Source organism: Barbus barbus (assembly GCF_936440315.1).
Source record: "Barbus barbus genome assembly, chromosome: 38".
Taxonomy (NCBI): Eukaryota; Metazoa; Chordata; class Actinopteri; order Cypriniformes; family Cyprinidae; genus Barbus; species Barbus barbus.
In genome coordinates, this window is record NC_136716.1 from 26,645,395 (window position 1) to 26,663,899 (window position 18,505).

Below are 18,505 nucleotides of genomic sequence, written 5' to 3' on the forward strand. Positions count from 1 at the left end.
TACAATAATCCCTTTATGCACTATTATAATTTATGCACTCATAAAATAAAATTACTTATGTTACAATGTTGCATTTTAATATGTCTTCTGATAACTTGGTTTATGCACCATCTGTGCCCTCTGGCAAATTTCAGCTTTGTACACAGAAATGTGTTATTCAGGACTGTAAAGTGACATGATAACTGGTGGCTATTTTGCTAATAATTGATAATCAATCACTTACAATGAAAATAATCATAATTTAAATATTTCAGTGTTAAATAACAGCATGTCACAGATGCTTTCTAAAAAAAAATATTTAATCATAATATGAATAATTAATGATGATTATTTTCATTATTATTGATTATTACACATTTTATTGATTAGTTGTTGCAGCCCTAAGCTACCTTTGGTGGTACATAACAGCAGGTCACACTTCAATAGCTTGCATTTAAAGGAAAGTGCCATGACATAAAAACAGGGGGGAAAAAAGCAAACAGATCAAAGAAATTCACTTAAACGGGAAAAGAGTTTGTTTTTTGCTCTCATTGCACAGTGAACAAACCTCAGGGTCCGTAAAGACGCAAACCACGATCTCTGAGCTCGAGAAAGCTTCAGGTAAGACCTGTTACGCGACGCACATCTGGAGCAGGAAGGAGAACAGAGAGAGAAATGTGGCAGAAGAGAAGACAGACTAGAACGGAGAATAAGGAGTCAAGCAGATCTGAGCTAAATAAACTACGAGAGGGAGAACAGGACGACGAGAATGGCACAAACTAACCAAATGCACCATATTTACTCAGCCTCGTGTTATTATAAACCCATATGATTATGTTTCTAACTCAAAACGTGCCATATTTGATTTCAGAGCTTCAGTAAATGCTTATGAATTTGAGTCTGTTCCTTACAGAAAGCATCAGAAGACTTCAGAAGACTTGGAAAGCACAAGTCTGAAAATTTTCCTCTTCTTTGTGTTGTATGGAAAAATATTAGCACAGGTTTGGACCATCATGAGAGTGAGTAAATGATGACAGAGGGTTAAATTTTGATATTTCCATTTCTACCTGTCCCTCCTCCTGTCTATTGGCACAGGACTGACTGACAGCCTGGTCTGGGCGGAGATGGAGCCCTGTGATTGGCTGCCGCTGAAGGAGGTGGCGTCCAGAGGAGAGAGGGGCGGAGTTACCAGACTGGGGCTGCTGCAGTCCGAGACAGACAGAGATCCTGAAACACAATTTGTACAATTGATACATCCATCACTCATGTAACAGCACAGGAAGTATGATGTAAATCAGAGAGATCAGCACCTCTATCCGAGCCGTGAGCGGATCGAGCGTAGCGAGGGGTGGAGGGAATCTTGATGCGCTGCTCGCGGTACTGAGACAAACCTATGGACACAAACACAAAATCACTATCAATCACAGGTCACAGGCTTCAGATTCATCCACAATTACATTTACATTTACTTTTATCATTTAGATCACCAATTAAGATAGAAGACTGCATATTTTAGATTGTGTTTGTCACCCACACACTTTTGATTAATTAATAAAGATTTTATATAAACAGTTATGATTAAAGATTTGCCAATCACTCACAACAGATTTTTATCACTAATTAAATTGAAATTAAAAGCAGGGATGCAAACTCATTAGGATGCAAACAGTGACAAAGTTGCAAACCCACTCATGGGGCATACTTATTATAATAATAATAATAATAATAACAACAACAACAACAACAACAACAACAACAACGACAACAACAACGACAACGACAACGACAACAACAAAAGATAATTAAACTAAATTAATATATTATAAGAATACTACTGCATTGTAAAGTACTAAAAACAGAGTATTTAATAATAATATTTTTAATTGTATAATTTTAAAAAATTATGATGATAATAATAATAATAATAATAATAATAATTTACTAAACAACATTATTTTTATATTTACTTACATTTTTTAAATACACCAATAAAGAAATTATTATTATTATTATAGTATTACTATTGTACTGTAAAATATAAAAAGAGTATTTTATATAATAATAATAATAATAATAATAATAAGTAATAATAAGTTATTTAGCAAATTATAATTATTTTTAAAATATTATTTTCATTTAACTGCATTATACAAATTAAACCAATAAATTATTATTATAATGTTTTATTATTAGCAATATTATTACTATAATAATAGATTTCTTTATTGGTTTAAGTTTTATTATTATTATTATTATTATTATTCAAATTAAACCAATAAAGAAATGGTACTATAGTAATAATGCTACTGTACTGTAAAATAAAAAAATAGAGTATTTAATGGTAATAATAATAATAATAATAATAATATAATAATAATCATCACCATGATCATTTTACCAAACAAAATTTATAGCAGTCTTCATTTTTTTTTTGCTTTCAAACATTAAACCGTAGAGCTTCCATTGTGGCAGAAAAAGGTAGGGGCGTGTTAAAGTTTCTCTAGTGTTGACAAGTGTTAGTGCAAGTTATGCTCACTACAGAACATCATCAAATAACAGCGACTGCAGCATGAGAGAGCAGTGCTGGTGTGGAGTACAGACCCTGTCTCGCGCTGGAGGGCAGGGAGTTGGTGTTGTGCTGAACCGATCCGCGGGAGCCGTCGAAGAGCTCACCGGAGCGCTTGTGGTTGAGATCCACACTCCATCGGCCCTGGTGCTTCGGACTGAAGAGAACAAACAGAGATTCAGCGTCTTGCATCAGAGCAGACGCGATGCATCAGAGTGTGTGTGTGTGTGTGTACCTGACTTGAGTGTGTGTGTGTGCTGGAACTGAAGCAGAGTTGGTGGTTTTGACGCAGTGACTCCAGGCCGTATACACTGGGTTCCTCATCACTGCGGTCACAGCGGGGTATGGAGACAGCATTCTAGGAGTGGTGTCTAGACACACACAAATACACCAATAAATGTTTTTGGCATCACACAAACAAAGATAATAATAAAACAGCTTTTATAGTGCTTTGCATTTATAAATGTATTGTTTTATCTTGGTTTAAAAAGTCACAAGGGCCTTTCGCACCACAGGAACCTTTTCATAGTACCCGAACTAATTGTGGAACTACCCACTTTTTGGCGTGTTCGCACCGCGGGAACTAGGAACTGTTTTAATTCCCGGAACACCTACTTCAGAGTAGGGTCTAAAACAGTTCTAGGAACTATCGGTGACGTAAGTGTATGCTGATTGGCTAAATGCGTACGAAAACGCCCTCACCCGCCATGATTTAAGACACCGTGTGAACATATACTGTGTAAACATTGCATCATACTGAGAGCATTTATAAACAGCATTTACCTGAAGACTTCGTCTACGGCGTTTTGCGCTTCTATCTGCCTTAATGGAATGTAATACTGCAAACCGTCGTTGGAGATCTTAGTCCTCCTTTCCGTTCTTTCAATCGCTTGACGTATACGTCGAAATTCCATGTCCATTACTGTGAAACCCGCGAGACACAACAAAAGTACAGCGCCGATCACATCCTCCTGTTGTTACCGTTGTTCTTCTTTGTTTACGTTGTTGAACGCCGTGTACAAATGACGTCGCTATCGACCGGCTAACGTCACGTCTTAGTACCCACTGTCGGTGCGAATGCAACCCTTTAAATGGTACTGGGAAATAGTTCGCGCAAAATCGTCCCAGTACTTTAGTACTTTAGTTTCTGGAACTAAAGCAGTGCGAAAGGCCCTATATACAGAGGAAATTAATATAGATTTCACTGAACAGAAAATAGCATGAACATTTACTTCTGTGGTCTACATTTTCATTTTTGACTATTTTTTCAACTAACATAATTGTGTCAAACTCACGTGCTTGTACAGGCGAGAAGCTGTGACGGTTTGAACGGAAAGGAGAAAACCGAACCAGATCCACAGGTTCAGGAGACTGTTCATCATGAGAGAAGCTCTGCTGCAGAGGAAAACAGATTGAGTGTTATAAACCAGGTCGACTACCTGCAACGCTGCTTCTGAATTAGAGGTACAGTACCAGTTAGGAGTTGCACAGATCAGTTGGCTAGTCAATATGATATATGTGACGCTGGAGCACAAAACCAGTCATAAGGGTCAACTTTTTGAAATTCAGATCTATACATCATCTGAAAGCTGAATAAATAAGATTTCCATTGATGTATGGTTTGTTAGGATCGGACGATATTTAGCCGAGATACATCTATTTGAAAATCTGGTGCAAAAAAATCTAAATATTGAGAAAATCTCCTTTAAAGTTGTTCAAATTAAGTTCTTAGCAATGCATATTACTAATCAAAAATGAAGTTTTTATATATTTACGGTAGGAAATTTACTAAATATCTTCATTGAACATGATCTTTACTTAATATCCTAATGATTTTTGTCATAAAAAAAAAAAAAATTATAATTTTGAACCAAACAGTGTATTGTTGGCTATTGCTACAAATATACCTGTGCTACTGATGACTAGTAATCCAGAGTCCCATGTCAATTTAATAATAATAATAATAATAATAATAATAACTACTATTGATTTAAATAACTGAAATAATAAGGAATAATTTGAATACTAATAAAATAAATATTTTGAATAATTAAAAAAAAAATACAAATATAAATATAAAAATATAAAATAATATTTTGTTAAATAATAATAAATTAGACAATTATTATTATGAATAACTATATCATTATTGATATTTTTATTGATATTAATTTATATTTAAGTCATCATTAGTTTAGTTAGTTAACTTGAAGAGCGGTGAATGTGAGAGTACCACAAATATATTTTTTGCATTCTTATTTGACTTTCTATAAAAGGAAAAATACGGAGCCCGGCACGTCACCTGTAGGGGAAAAAAAAAACAATCCGTGGGGACGGTTTTGCAATCCATAAATCACGAATTCTTAAACTGTTCCCTCGGTTTAACAAATCGTACCCACGGATTAATAAACCGTACCCACGGATTTCCAATCCATGCGCTCAGATTTTGTAAACCGCTCCCGCAGGTTTGTAAACTATACTCACAGATTCATTTTAGAAGAGCAGGAAGCTCCTAGGTAGCTCGTGTTAACGAATCATATTGTAGCCTATTATTGTTATATTGCATATTATTATGTGGAATAGGCCTACAGCAAATTGTCTTAAGTGTTTTAAGTCTCTTTAAATTTTTACATACAATCACAATAACTATTGCATTGTTGCTTCAACACTAGTTGACATGTAACAATAATTTGTATTGGTCTGTGTTTTTTTAAGGCGGGCAGAGTGTTACATGAAGCTTGTCAGAGAAATTGTAAGGTAATAGAGCCTGACATAGAAAATTTCATTAATCACTAACAAGGGTACTAAAGCAATTATAAGTAAGCTTACCAACAAAGCAAAGGTTTATGAACAATGTTTTGACATGCTCTTTCAAATAAAAAAAAAATAAAAATTTATAAAAGAAACTTAGATTTTTATGAGTGTGGATCATGGTCTCATATGCTACTACGAAAAAAATAATGTTAAATGAACACAATACAGTGCATCTCGCACCTAAACAAGTGGCATGGTTGAATCTGGTGGTGGGGACGGGGCCACAAATCCGTAGAAAATAAATTGAGAGACTCCCATAGACGCTGCACTAGAAACACCCTTGCATTAACAAGTTTTTTTGTAATTTGATGCAAAGGTAATATAATACAAAGAACAGTGTTATAAACGTAAATACATTTAAAAAAAACACAAATATGAAAAACTTTCGAGGATTTACGATGCCGATGACTGTTAAACACATCATCACAGTCATGTGAAAAGGGTCCATAACAAATAATTTGAATAACAAGAATAATATTTTGAATAATAATAATTATTATTATTATTATTATTAGTGTTGTTGTTGTAATTCAAAATATTTGTATTTAATATTGAAATTAGAGAAATAAAACAAATCAATAAAGAATATTATTATTAAAATATACTACTACTATTGCAATAAATGTGTATTTACTAATAATACTACTACTAATCATAATTAGTATTACTATTATTATAAGTTACTATTATAATTATTACTATTATTATAGTTGTTGATGATATTTATAATTCTAATAATAAATAATCAGAAAAATTATAAAATAAAAATTGTGAATGATAATAACAATAATAATAATGATAATTATTATTATTCACAAATTTTATTCAAACCAATATTTTAATGATTACTTCAATTCTAAAAATTAAACAGATCAATAAAGAAATATACTGTTACTGTGGTAATATTGTTGTACTGCAAAAATAAAAATAATATTAGTTATAAGATTAAATAATAATAATAATATTTTATTTTACAGAACAACTTGCATTAAACACACCTGCATGGAAGCTTCTAGTATGCCTAGTAAGAGCTTGATTAGCTGCTTCAGGTGTGTTTGATTAGGGTTGGAGCTAAACTCTGCAGGACACCGGCCCTCCAGGACCGAGTTTGGACAGCCCTGTTCTATATGGTGACAGCAGGAGGAAAAACTCCACTGGACGACTAGTTGATTAGTAGTTGAGCAGTACTCATGCAAGTCTGATAACCTGTAGCAGTACAGGTGTGATAAAGGCGCAGTACCTGTGGATACGGCATCTTAAGCGGCGTGAGGCTGCGGCGCTGGGCCGGTGCAGAGTTTGGTCTTCCTCTCCTCACCTCCAGTTCATCTGATCCCTTTCCGGACACGTCCTCCGCAAACGACCCGCCGCCAGAGCCCTGTCTCTGAAGCACGTTCCCATTGCGGCCTCGGCTTTCAAAGTCAGGACAGGGTTTGTCTGTGGGCGTGGTCTGAATGGGCGTGGCCGGGGGCGAACCGGTGGTGATGGTGGAATCGGAGGCGGAGCTTCCCTGCGGCTTGTGTTTGAACTTGAAGGAGTCACTGCGTTTGGGCGGCTCAGGCGGGATCTGCGGCGACGCCTCCGTCCAGGAGCTCTGCGGGGAATGTTTGGGCATCTGGGACAGACTGAGGTAGTCCAGCTTGGAGGGCGTCTCCGGCCGTTTGAACATGTCTGAGTCGAATATCGACTTCCGCTTCTTTGGGGTCTTAAAAATAGAGAGCGGTGGGATGCTGTCGGCTGGTGTCATTGCAACTGCAACCATTTTGGGCCACGTGCCGCCGCTTTGCTTCTGCGGGATGCACTGTCTCTCCTGATTCATCTCCACGGTGATGCAGTCGCCGGGGGAAACGGGGTGAAAGGTGAGGGGTCGTTTGGAGGTGGGATGCGGGCAGCAGATCTCATGATACGGCTCTGAGCAATACAGCGTCCCGCGCTGACCGCGCTCGCTCTCCACGTCACGCGTGGGGCTGTACATGTCTTTATGTGTGGGCTGCTTCCTGCAGGGCCGCAGCTGATCCGCTGACTTCCCGTTAGAGCTTCTCTCACAGTCACGCTGACTCTCAGCGATGCTCTGACCAGACAGACTCTGTGGGAAAAACTGGGATACGATAACAGAGTAAGCTGACTGAATTCCTCTCATAAAAAAAGGAAATAGACAATCAATAATGTTTCACCTTCAGGAGGGAAAGAGAAACCGAGTCTCTGCAGCTCCGCAGGAGATTCTCACATTCGCTCACTGATTTGTTATCCAGCGAAATCCCGTTTATCTGTCAGAGAACATTTTAAACAGTCTTAAAATAATCACAAAGGATATGTTTAAAATACAGCGTGACATATTCATTTACCTTAGAGATCTCATTCTGTATTTACTGTATTTATTCTAATCAGCCAATATACATGCAAATCAACCTCTGCACTAACCACCAATCAGAGCTTCCCATTGTAGAAGTACCGCCCACTTTTTTGCTCTGACATGAACATTACAAACTATGATGTGAAGGAAAAAAGTATATGAAATGAATACAAGGCAGAAATCTTCGTACTTTAATTGTATCTGTATATAAAAGGTTGTGTATTTAAATTCGTCAATGATTGAACATCCCATGAAGCACTGCCATGAAAAATAATGGCAAACAAAGCAGGCATGTGATCAAAATGACAAAAAAAAAGGAGAACGTGCTTTCTCTCATAATAATAATTACTAATAATATCATTTTTATTATGAGGGAAAACAATAATAATCATCATAATCATAACAATGTTTATTATATTATATTATTGATAAAAAAAATAATATAATAATTATTATTATTTATTATTTAAATTATAGAAAAAACTAAACGCGGGACACTAAACACCATCGAGCTGCTCTCAGTCGCGGCACGGTCTCGTGTTGTTTCCACCAGCGCGGCAATTTTTTTCATCACTAATCGATAGATGTCTACAGTATAAAAATAAGAAGAAACACAAAACAGGCCCGAGGCCCGGCCCACGTCTGAACTATGACGTGGAAATTGGCCCGAAGCCCGGCCCTAGAGGCGTAAAAAAGTCGGGGCCCGTCGGGCCCGGGCCGAAATGCAGGGCCCTAGCATAGAGCCTTTATTTTGGCAGAAAACTGCTGGGAGACATTAAAGCTTTATTTATAAACAGATTTAGAAATAATTTCATTTCAAATTTGGGAAGACGGTTGGAAAAATTAACTATGTTTAAATAAACTGAAAATTAAAATGCAGCAGTTTTTTCCTCAGATTTATGCAATTCATGAGTCATACTTTAAGTAACAAAAAAAAATACATGTACAAACACTCAAAAAGAAAAGCACATCCCTGATAAAACTACTCCCAATAAGTTATTTATTATATATATATAAAAAAAAATAAGTTTACAGAAAATAAGTAGTTTTCCTCAAGCAGTTTGAGAGTGTAGGGATTAAATCGATTACATCATTTTCAACAGCACTATCTGCCAATCAGAGATTCCTGGAGAACTGATGCTGATGAAAGGAAAAGCACACGAGTCGACTCACATTGAGAAGCCGATCGCCGGGACACACCGACCCGTCTCTGGCCGCGGGACTGCCTGGAGAAACAGACGACACAAACACACCGCTCTCCAACCCAACACCACAATCTGAAAAAAGACAGACAGAGAGTAGTAGTATATATTTATTTTATGTCATGTCAGCATCTTAGGCTATTTTCATGGCAAAACAATTTAAAAAATACAATAAAAACCAGCAAACAAACAAGCGTTATATTACAAAAGATTTTTTACATTAACATATGATAAAAATTCTAAAACTTTTTCTGGCATAATTATACTAAATAAGTGAGTTCACTTTATAAAAGAGTTTTCTACATGTATTAAAAGCAGGACAGTCCAATAAAATATGTTTTTAGACAGAGAGAGAGACTGTAGAGATGAAGAAAGCTGATCTGCTGGACACAATCTGACCTTTATGTCCCGCCAGCGTCAGATGAACAGAAGTGACCATCCGTCCTCCCAGAGACTTCCTCCTGCGCACCACCATGTTGATGACTCCGCCCCCGCTGAACACCACCTTTATGACCTGCTTCCTGTCCTTATTGGCCAGATCCACGTCATTTATCTTCAACAACCAATCATTCACTCTGCCACGAGAATAAACGCTGGTTAGAATTAGGGCTGCATGATTAATCGAATGCGAATGTCATGTGCAGCTCGTCAGTAAAGCCGGCTCTGTGATTAGTAGTAAATCTCCATCACGCGCTTTCAGATGGAGCAGCATTTACTACAGCCGTAGTTCACTGACAAGATGTTCATGATCATAGACGATTTAATCACGCAATAATAAAATCGAAGATATCGTTCGCGATAATCACAGCTGTTTGCGTAGCTTCTCAATGAACTACGGCTCTATGTACATTTAGAACACTATAATTTGTATTATATCACCTTTGCATCAAATTACAAAAAAACTAGTAAAGCTAATGCGAGGGTGTTTCTAATGCAGCGCCTGTGGGAGCGAAGGTAAGTTTGACATCGTTCTCTCTTCAGACTGCCGTTTTCAATCTCTCTCAATTTTCTTTCCTTTTATTGAAAGACATGAAAACACTTTTGTTGAGTTTTTCTTCAGTGTGTAACACAGCTCTAAGTGAATGAAAACATCCTGCAAAGTTTTAAATCTGAAAGTGCACCGTGTATAAAGTTATTGTCTCTCAAAAGAAAGAGCCATCAACATGAAACATTAGAATATTGTCCACACACATGTTGGTCTTTTTGCATTGGTCTGAATGAAAATGCAAATTCATTCTTTGCCACTAGGTGCCGCTTTGAGCGGTTTCCCCAGTAATGCTGTACTCAAAGCAGCACTGCGCTCACAAACGCTACTTTATCAGGCGTTACAGGCGAGATGAAATGAAAATGAGACCAATCACTGCAGATTAGTGTCACACAAAGGAGGGGTTTGGAAAAATGAATCGTCGAGCGAATCCTTTGGGAATCGTTGCGCAAGCAAGGTAAAAATAAATGCATATTATAAGACAATGAAAGTGTTTTTTGACCTTGCATGCATATCAACCTGTTGTTGGGGACTCCCAAAACCAAAATATGAACCTTTCGTTACCCATAATAGGGGTACTTTAACTCAACTAATGACGACTTCCACTGCTGAGAAACCCGAAAATGTGAAAAAGGTCCATAGGGATTTCCTGGATTTCTTCTGTGGGGCATATTTGGAGTTTCCGCGTGAGAGCGCCCTCTGGCCTTCAGATGGAGATTTACTGCTGATCACAGAACTGTGCTTCACTGACAAGATGCACATGACAATTCTTTATTTCGATTTATCGTGCAGCCCTAGCAGAGGTTGCGTTAACCACTTCGCTTGATCTGAGGTGTCTACAGACCGCCAAAATGGTATTTATTGATTGAATGTCCTAATAAAATGGACAGAATTTGAAATCTGAGACTTTGTTTCATATCAAAAGTAACAACGCACAAAGCTTAGCCCATTGCGATTTATTGGGAGGTGCACTATGTACTGTTTATTCATCAACAGAATACAGCATAGACCAAAAGATCGACTGTGATTTAAGAATCAATGTTGGTTCATAAAAATGAAAAAAATTCTATTAAAATCGAAAAACTTTTTTTTTTACCCAGCCCTAGCATAGTTAGTTGTTTTTAGTGTCCTTTGCTGTCACTGCAGGGTGTTGAACATGAAAAGTGATGCTGTTCTCTTCAAAATAAATGCATAAGCCTATATCGTCCTGTAGGTTCATGATTCAAAATAAAAATGTGTACAAAAATAAAAGCAATTAAATGCGCTATTATAATTAAAATATGAAAATGATGGGTAATAATAGATTATGACAGAATTTCTACAACCCTGTCCGTCAAAACGACTAATAAAGTTAAAGTCTAACGCAACCTCTGAGCCCTAGTTAGAATCAAACACGACCGTTTCACAGGAGACACTGAAAGCAGAGTCCGCCTACCTTAACCTGCCCTCCGCAATACTTCCTTTGTCCACCTTGCTCACGAATAACCCATAATCCCCGGGTAGATATGGGTCGCTCACTCCCTCGGCGATATCAAAACCCAGAGCGCTCAAATCCATGTCGTCCTGTACGTCAGATCAGAGACGGTGAGGTGTTGAACTCATTTGGAGGTTCGTCACAGCTGTGATGACTCGATTACGTACCGTACTCCTCTCAAACTCCACCGTCTCCGTCTCCCACTCCAGAGAGTCTGTATCGATGGCCGAGTCGTGAGAATTGTGGGCCATCAGCTGGCGGTAACGCACCTCCTTCTCCAGCTGCTCCTCCATGCATTCTCTGAATACACATTTCAGGAAAATTCACCCAACTTTTGTCATCATTTACCTCCACGGCTCTGAGACTGATTCAAGATTCAAGATTCATTCTTTAAAAGAATCAGAGTCATTTGTTTGGGAAACTACTTTGATCACACTTGTTAGTTTCTTTTATCACGGTGTTATAGATTTAAAGATTTTAAATTTGTGTATTTTTTACATAAATATATATATCAACTAAATATCTAATAATAACAGTGTGTGTGTGTGTGTGTGTGTGTGTGTAAACTAAAGATATCTAACCTCTAGCCTTGGAAGTTTCACCATGACCACTCCCTCTCCTCGGTCTTTAAAGATGGCTAAACTTAATTTAGTGCAAAATTGTACATCCTTATGGAAATATGATTATATTTTGTAATTGTCATTTAAATCTGAATAATTTTCTAATTGTTTGTCATAAGCAGCATCTCAGGAAAATGTTGTGGGTTTTCAAATTCAAACATGACTTCCTGTTATGACACAGGACATAATTTCATACATGTCCACTGTAGAGGACACCAGGACTAAAAGCATGTTTATTACGCATTTTGGGAGACACAACAATTAAATAGGAAAATATTGAAATATTAGATATTGTTTTGAAAATCTGGCTAATTATTACTCCCATTATGACAATTCTTTTTTTCAACATGCAACAGCAACACATTAATATGCAAATTAGATACAGTGTATAGATACACTCTGTTTTATGGGAAAACTAGTTTATGGAAATTTTTACACGCATACTGCATAAAACAAAATGGTACATTTTGTTATATATTTTATAGCATAGTTGAGAATCATCTTTAAACAAGGTTTGGTATAAAGAAATCCTGAAACCTAAAAATTGATTGGTGATTATTGTTTTTGCCTTTTTGATGTCTATTCATGACATTTTATTTTTTACAGACGATATAGAATAAAATATAATTTTTAATAATTGTTTCTTATGCTCTAAACAATGTAATGACATGAAAAAATACTAAATTCACAAAACTTTTTGGGGGGGGGGGGTCTCAGGACTAAATATTAATATTTATAAAATATTTATATTTACTTACATTTACAATATTATTATATACATATTTACATATGTATTAGTTATTTAGATTTAATTATTAATATTTAATTTAATATTTAGTTTATATGTATTTTTTATTTATTAATTAATGCACTGCAGGAAACTGTCTCTGAGTATTCATGAATCATTAACAGAACTGCACATCATCACAATAATTTGCTAGATGCACATGTTGTCAACAGTCCCTGATCGTGATCGTGTGTGTTTTGATACTGATACAGAGTTTTTCTGAGACTCACTTGAGCTCCTTCAGTTCTCGCACTGCGTCGTTCTTCTGTTTGCGCAGGTCGTCCAGGTTTCTCAGAGCGTCGGCGAGATCGCTCACGGCTCGGTCCCTCTCGCGACGCAGGTTATCACACAACGTCCTGATACACAAACACAGTAAATATACAATTACTGTTTCATAGGACTTGATGAACACTACTGGGCCTGTTTTTGGAGCTAAAATAGTCTCAAAATTAATGCATTTACATATGCAATATTATTCAATGTGTAAGATAATTCACATTCACAAAATACAGTTTGCCAAAAAAGGGAGCTGTATTATTAAACTTTTGTTTTGATGCTGTGATGCTCGTCGTTGACTCATGTTTAACAGAATGAGAGGTATAACAGGACGTTGCCGTTGCATTTACTCACCGTATGCTCTCTCTCTCTGCTACGATCTTGTCTCTCTCCTGAAAGGCCCAGTCTCTGCGGCACTTGGCCACTTCTGCCTCCTGCACAGCCTCCTGGAGCTCCTCCGAGACGGCTTCGCACTGCTTCCTCAGAACCTCCAGTTCCTTACTGACACGCTCCATGTCCAGCGTCGCACTGTCCTGCTTCTGCAGGGAGACAAATGCGATTAAAAAAGACCCCTAGCGCACATACAGTGGTGGCCAAAATGATGAGAACACTAGTATTTTCAGCAGCTAAACAATGGTTTTAAGTCAGTTATTTCTATCTTTTGCTGTAGTGTGTCAGTAGGAAATATCAGTTTACATTTCGCCATTAATTGTAATAATTCAGTGAGATTTTTGTCTGAGAACAGAGATCTGATCTGATCATCATCCAGAAACGGAAAAAACGGAGACAGACTAAATCCAGAAGAACGGTCTCCAAGTCGCTTCAAGAAACCTCCTGCAAAGATGCAGTGCTGTTAAAAGTTTTAGGCACTTGTGTAAAAATGCTGTAAAATGAGGATGCTGTCAAAAATAATGTCATAATAGATTTTCTTTACCAATTAACTTCTATTAACTAAATGAAATCAACATTTGGTGTGAGCATCCATTGCGTTTAAAGCAGGTTTTGTCCTCGGTGCACTTGAGCAGAGTTTCTCAGGAGCTTTGCAGGGACAGGGCTCTAGACTCATTCTTCCCACTTTCTACAAGAATACCAGCATGTTAACCTTCTCTGGTTTAAGAAGCAGTCTTTTACTTTAGTTTGAAAAGCAAATCCTCTGTTGTGCTCAGTCTTCGATATTTCTTCAAAAGCAGATCGTGGAGACATTTTTATCTTCCACGATCAAAAATCGTCTTATCGAACAGCCCTAGCTCTTTATTGTGTTCTAATAATAATTATAAAATATTGTGTTCTAATAATTTTGGCCACTACTGTATACAAGTCCAGGTTTAAGTCAGTGTACCTGTCTGGCCTGGTAATACTCTCTCAGGAGCTGGTCTCTCTGGATGATGGCCTCTGTTCGCTCTTTACGGGCCACGTCGCGCTCCTCTCGCACCATCTCGATGTCTTTACAGGCCTGACTCAGCTCCTTCTGTGTCTCGGCCTTGTCCTGCACCTCGTGACAGTATTTCTCCAGGAGCTCGGTCTTCTCTCGGATCGCCCGGTCCCGGTCCAACAGAGCCGAGTTCAGCTCCTGCACACACAACAAACATCAAACCACCAATAACTAAAATAATTCTATTTTAAACAAAGTTTGTTATAAACAAAGAGGCTGTGCAGGGAAGGCCAGGTTTTTTACGAGGATATTTGGGATTGGGGGTTCACCTCAAACTCATAACCCTACATATAAGCAATAGCAACAGTGATTAAAGCCTGAGCAAAAACAATATACCACTGAGATTAAATAATCAATTCAGTTTTACATCATATTTATAAATACATTATTTTACATAAATATACATATCATATTTAATAAATTAGTTACTAGATTAACACGGAGAAATATTTTTAATTACTGAAAATTTGAATAATTTAATAAATATTTATTTAGTTATATAAACAATATTATTATATATTTAAATGTATATATTTAACTGTGCATGTTATTCATATTGAATAACTTATTTAACGCTTATCTAAATTATTTATGTAATATTAAATAAATTAACAACTAAGATTAATATTGATATGTTAATTTTGTTATATTTCATAATTTGTTTTATTTTATTAATATTTTATAAACTTGCTTAGCAGAAAGAACTAAAACTCTTAACTTAAAGAATTAAAATATATCCAAATTTATTTTTATATTTACAATATTATTTATTTATTTATTTATTTAAATATGTCTTATTTAAATTAATTTAAAACTAATTAAATATTTCAATATTAAATAAAGTTATTTTGTTAAAAAATTACTTTAAAAACATTCACAAATGACACACATGGACTTCTAAACACTTTTGTCTGAGAGTCTTTTGAATCTTTTAAATGAATCTTCTGAATGAACATTTTTTGAATCAAATGGATCGGACTTTAATCACGTTCAAGGAGAGCATGTTTGATTATTGCCTCTACAAAAGATTACACCAGTAAGAGAAACCATTCACAAACATGTTTCATATTGACTGTCGTCTTCAGTAGTTGCGTGTGGTTGACCTGTCTGAGAGCCTCGATCTCCTCGCTGGCGACCCTCCTCTCGCTAGACGTGTTCTTGAGTTTGGCCTCGGCCGCCTCCAGTCCGGTCTGGAGTTTATCCACCTCTTTGATGACCTGATCTCTCTCGCTCATGATCAGCCTGTATTCGTTTAACACTGAGTCTCTCTCCTCCTTCAGCTTCTCGGCGTCTTTCACCACCTTCAGCTGCAGCGTCTTATAGCGCGTGTTCTCCATCTGCAGCCGATCGGTTTCTCTCTGCAGCTCCTCGTTGTGAATGGACACCTTATTCAGCTCCTGCTGGAGACTCTCAAACCTGAAAGAGACCAAGACGTCCTCCTAAAGGCTTTTTCACACTGAACGCGACAATTCGGTGCAATGACATTTTTGAATCGAAACAATAGATCCCTATGGGGCTATTCACACCAGTTGCAATCAAAATGCAAGGATTTTTTTTTTTTTCATCCTGTGTGTCGATTTTTCCCCCAACCCTCCGTGGCGAAATGGGCTGTCCAATTACATTTGAGCTAAGATCACGTGCCCAGAGCAGCTGCTGTTGCACAAAAGGGCGAGAGAGGTGGCGCTGTTGCGAAAACCAGTGTAAACAAACACAGAAGAAGAGTAATCTGAGTAGGGCTGCCCCCTAATAGTCAACAAATCGTTAGTCGACCAGAAGAGGCTTGGTCGAACAAAATTTTATTAGTCACAGATAAAATAAAATCAAATAAAAATCCACATTGGCAAAGTCACGCAGATCGTTAACGGCTGGTCTATGTGGTAGTACATCGGGCAGGACATCCAAACGCTCACCTATCATCGACCTCAAATATGACTTATCTGAAATATGTCAGTATTAGTAACTTTACATGTCCGCTCAATCTAATGTTAACCTAGATAAATGTGCGCTATTGAAGTGTCTGAAGCTGAACAGTAGCGCTCGCTGCAGGACAGATGGATGCGCCGGTGCAGTCACTTGCTCTTAAAATACTCCTGCATGTGTGGTCACACAGATAAGAGTAATACATCTTTTGAATCTGTAAAGACTCCACGTTTATTTGTGTGCACTCAGAATAACAACAAAACATTGTGCTTTTGTAAAATAATGAAAGCAACAGGATGCGCTTTCTGCCGTCTCGGTCTCTGTGAACTTGAGCACGAAACTCTGAGACTATACTCACCTGCTTTACAGACATGAAACATCTACTGAGAGTGAAATGTTTACTTTCAAATAAACCAATTCAAACGGAAGACAAATATTCTCAGATTATGTAATCCGTATGAAACATGCATACAGGTGCATCACTGCTGCGGAGATGACGAGTCAGTGTCGCCGACTTCATCTCTTAAACCGAGAACAAAGAAAGCACTAGTTTAGCAAATTATTCAAATGTTAATGCAGCCTCCTCACAGTTTTTCCCTGACACATTCATAATCATTACTTCTGCGGCATGCTGTGGCAAGCTTTATGCATGCGACTGAGTGCTTATTACGCAATGTAGGCATTTAAAGGCTCATTATTATGATTGAATATTAGTCGACCAGAAAAATCATTACTCGAGGGCAGCCCTAATTCTGAGAGAGAATAGGATGCAGAGTTCTTGTTATCATTGGTATCTGAGAACAGACATGTTCTTTATACAGAATATCATTTCTATTAATGATTCTGAATTATGTGATCTGAAGACCACTGTCCGTTTTCTTCCACTTGTGCGAGTATTATGAGTCAGAGAGCGTTCACTCTAGATCTGTCAATCATGGGATAATCTCTCCTGCCATTACGTATGAAAAATACATTTTTGCTATAAATGAAATATGAAAGCAATTAGACATTATGACTATATATTTTCTGTATGTGTTTTATGCAGCTCATGATATTTTTATAACAATAAAGGATGTTTATAACAAATGAGAAGCAGGTGTCATGTTCAATCCAATACAAAACATGCCTATAATAGAATAAAAATCCACTTTAGATCTCAATCTGAAGTTATTACAAAAACTCGATGATGGTTTAAAGTGGGTTTTAAGCAAAAATATAAATAAATCACATATATTTTCAAATGTAGCTTGATGCTAATTGTACCTGTTTGTATTTTAAGATGTATTCTTGTAAGCATTATAGAGAGTTTGTGTTTCTGGTGTAGAACTAAACTTTATTTATCTTAAATTAATGCTGTATATGGAGCAGTGGACCATATACGAGATACATATCTGAGGGGAAATGCATTGCTGGTCGGCGTCACCTAGTGTGCAGGCGTGAATTAGCAGAAGGAGATCAATCGTTTCACGCTCAGTGTGAAAGCGCCATTCGTCGGCTGTCAAAACAAATTTCAATTTCGGATATCTGTCAAATTTTAAATAAAAATCCACATTCGAATGCAAAAGAAAGCCATGTAAAATTAATGTAAGTTCAACTTTTAAAAAAAACATGTTTTTCCCCGTGTTTTTAAATGAAAAAAGGACTTTGTGATTGGTTTTCTGTCCTTTGTATTAAACTACACATACATACATGATGCTGTTTTGTTTCTAATAGTTTAAGCAACTTAATTACATATGGTTTATAAAAAATGTTTTTTAAAAATTATGGACTTTTTTCAAAGATAGTCCTGTTATTTTATTGCTTTGAAGAAATGTGCATTAGTAATATTTTGCTTGCTGCACCTTTTTGTGCCCCCAGGAGAGAAACCAAAAGCTTTTTTCCCCGTAACTGAAATTATGCCTTTTTAATTCAAATATAATTTGAATATTGATCATATTTAAGTACAAATTATTTTAATTGTACATTGTTTTAATTAGAAATTTTAAAAAGCTTATAAATATAAATTTTTGAATTTGACATAGATGACATATTTTTTATAAAATTTGAAAAATGCCATTACAAAGGTAGAAAGAAAATGCCCCTGTAAATCACTTTGAGTCA

General features: G+C 36.6%; 1 protein-coding gene across 2 annotated transcripts in view; it reads right to left on the bottom strand.

Moving 5' to 3' along the window:
- Window positions 1-18,505, bottom strand: part of LOC306857560 (disks large homolog 5-like) — a 45,731-nt gene that overhangs the window by 11,345 nt on the left and 15,881 nt on the right. Inside the window, exons 7-21 of one of the 2 annotated variants that reach the window (XM_079397548.1) lie at window positions 15,589-15,901; window positions 14,393-14,623; window positions 13,408-13,592; window positions 13,008-13,133; window positions 11,538-11,670; window positions 11,332-11,459; window positions 9,311-9,486; window positions 8,883-8,986; window positions 7,531-7,623; window positions 6,600-7,454; window positions 3,841-3,940; window positions 2,781-2,916; window positions 2,581-2,702; window positions 1,290-1,370; window positions 1,047-1,206 (exon numbers count right to left, since the gene is read on the bottom strand). In XM_079397548.1, coding sequence (XP_079253674.1) covers window positions 1,047-1,206; window positions 1,290-1,370; window positions 2,581-2,702; window positions 2,781-2,916; window positions 3,841-3,940; window positions 6,600-7,454; window positions 7,531-7,623; window positions 8,883-8,986; window positions 9,311-9,486; window positions 11,332-11,459; window positions 11,538-11,670; window positions 13,008-13,133; window positions 13,408-13,592; window positions 14,393-14,623; window positions 15,589-15,901 — 2,943 coding nt within the window. Of the gene's footprint in view, window positions 1-1,046; window positions 1,207-1,289; window positions 1,371-2,580; window positions 2,703-2,780; window positions 2,917-3,840; window positions 3,941-6,599; window positions 7,455-7,530; window positions 7,624-8,882; window positions 8,987-9,310; window positions 9,487-11,331; window positions 11,460-11,537; window positions 11,671-13,007; window positions 13,134-13,407; window positions 13,593-14,392; window positions 14,624-15,543; window positions 15,902-18,505 lie in introns of both variants that reach the window. The other variant, XM_079397547.1, reaches the window with a different exon arrangement.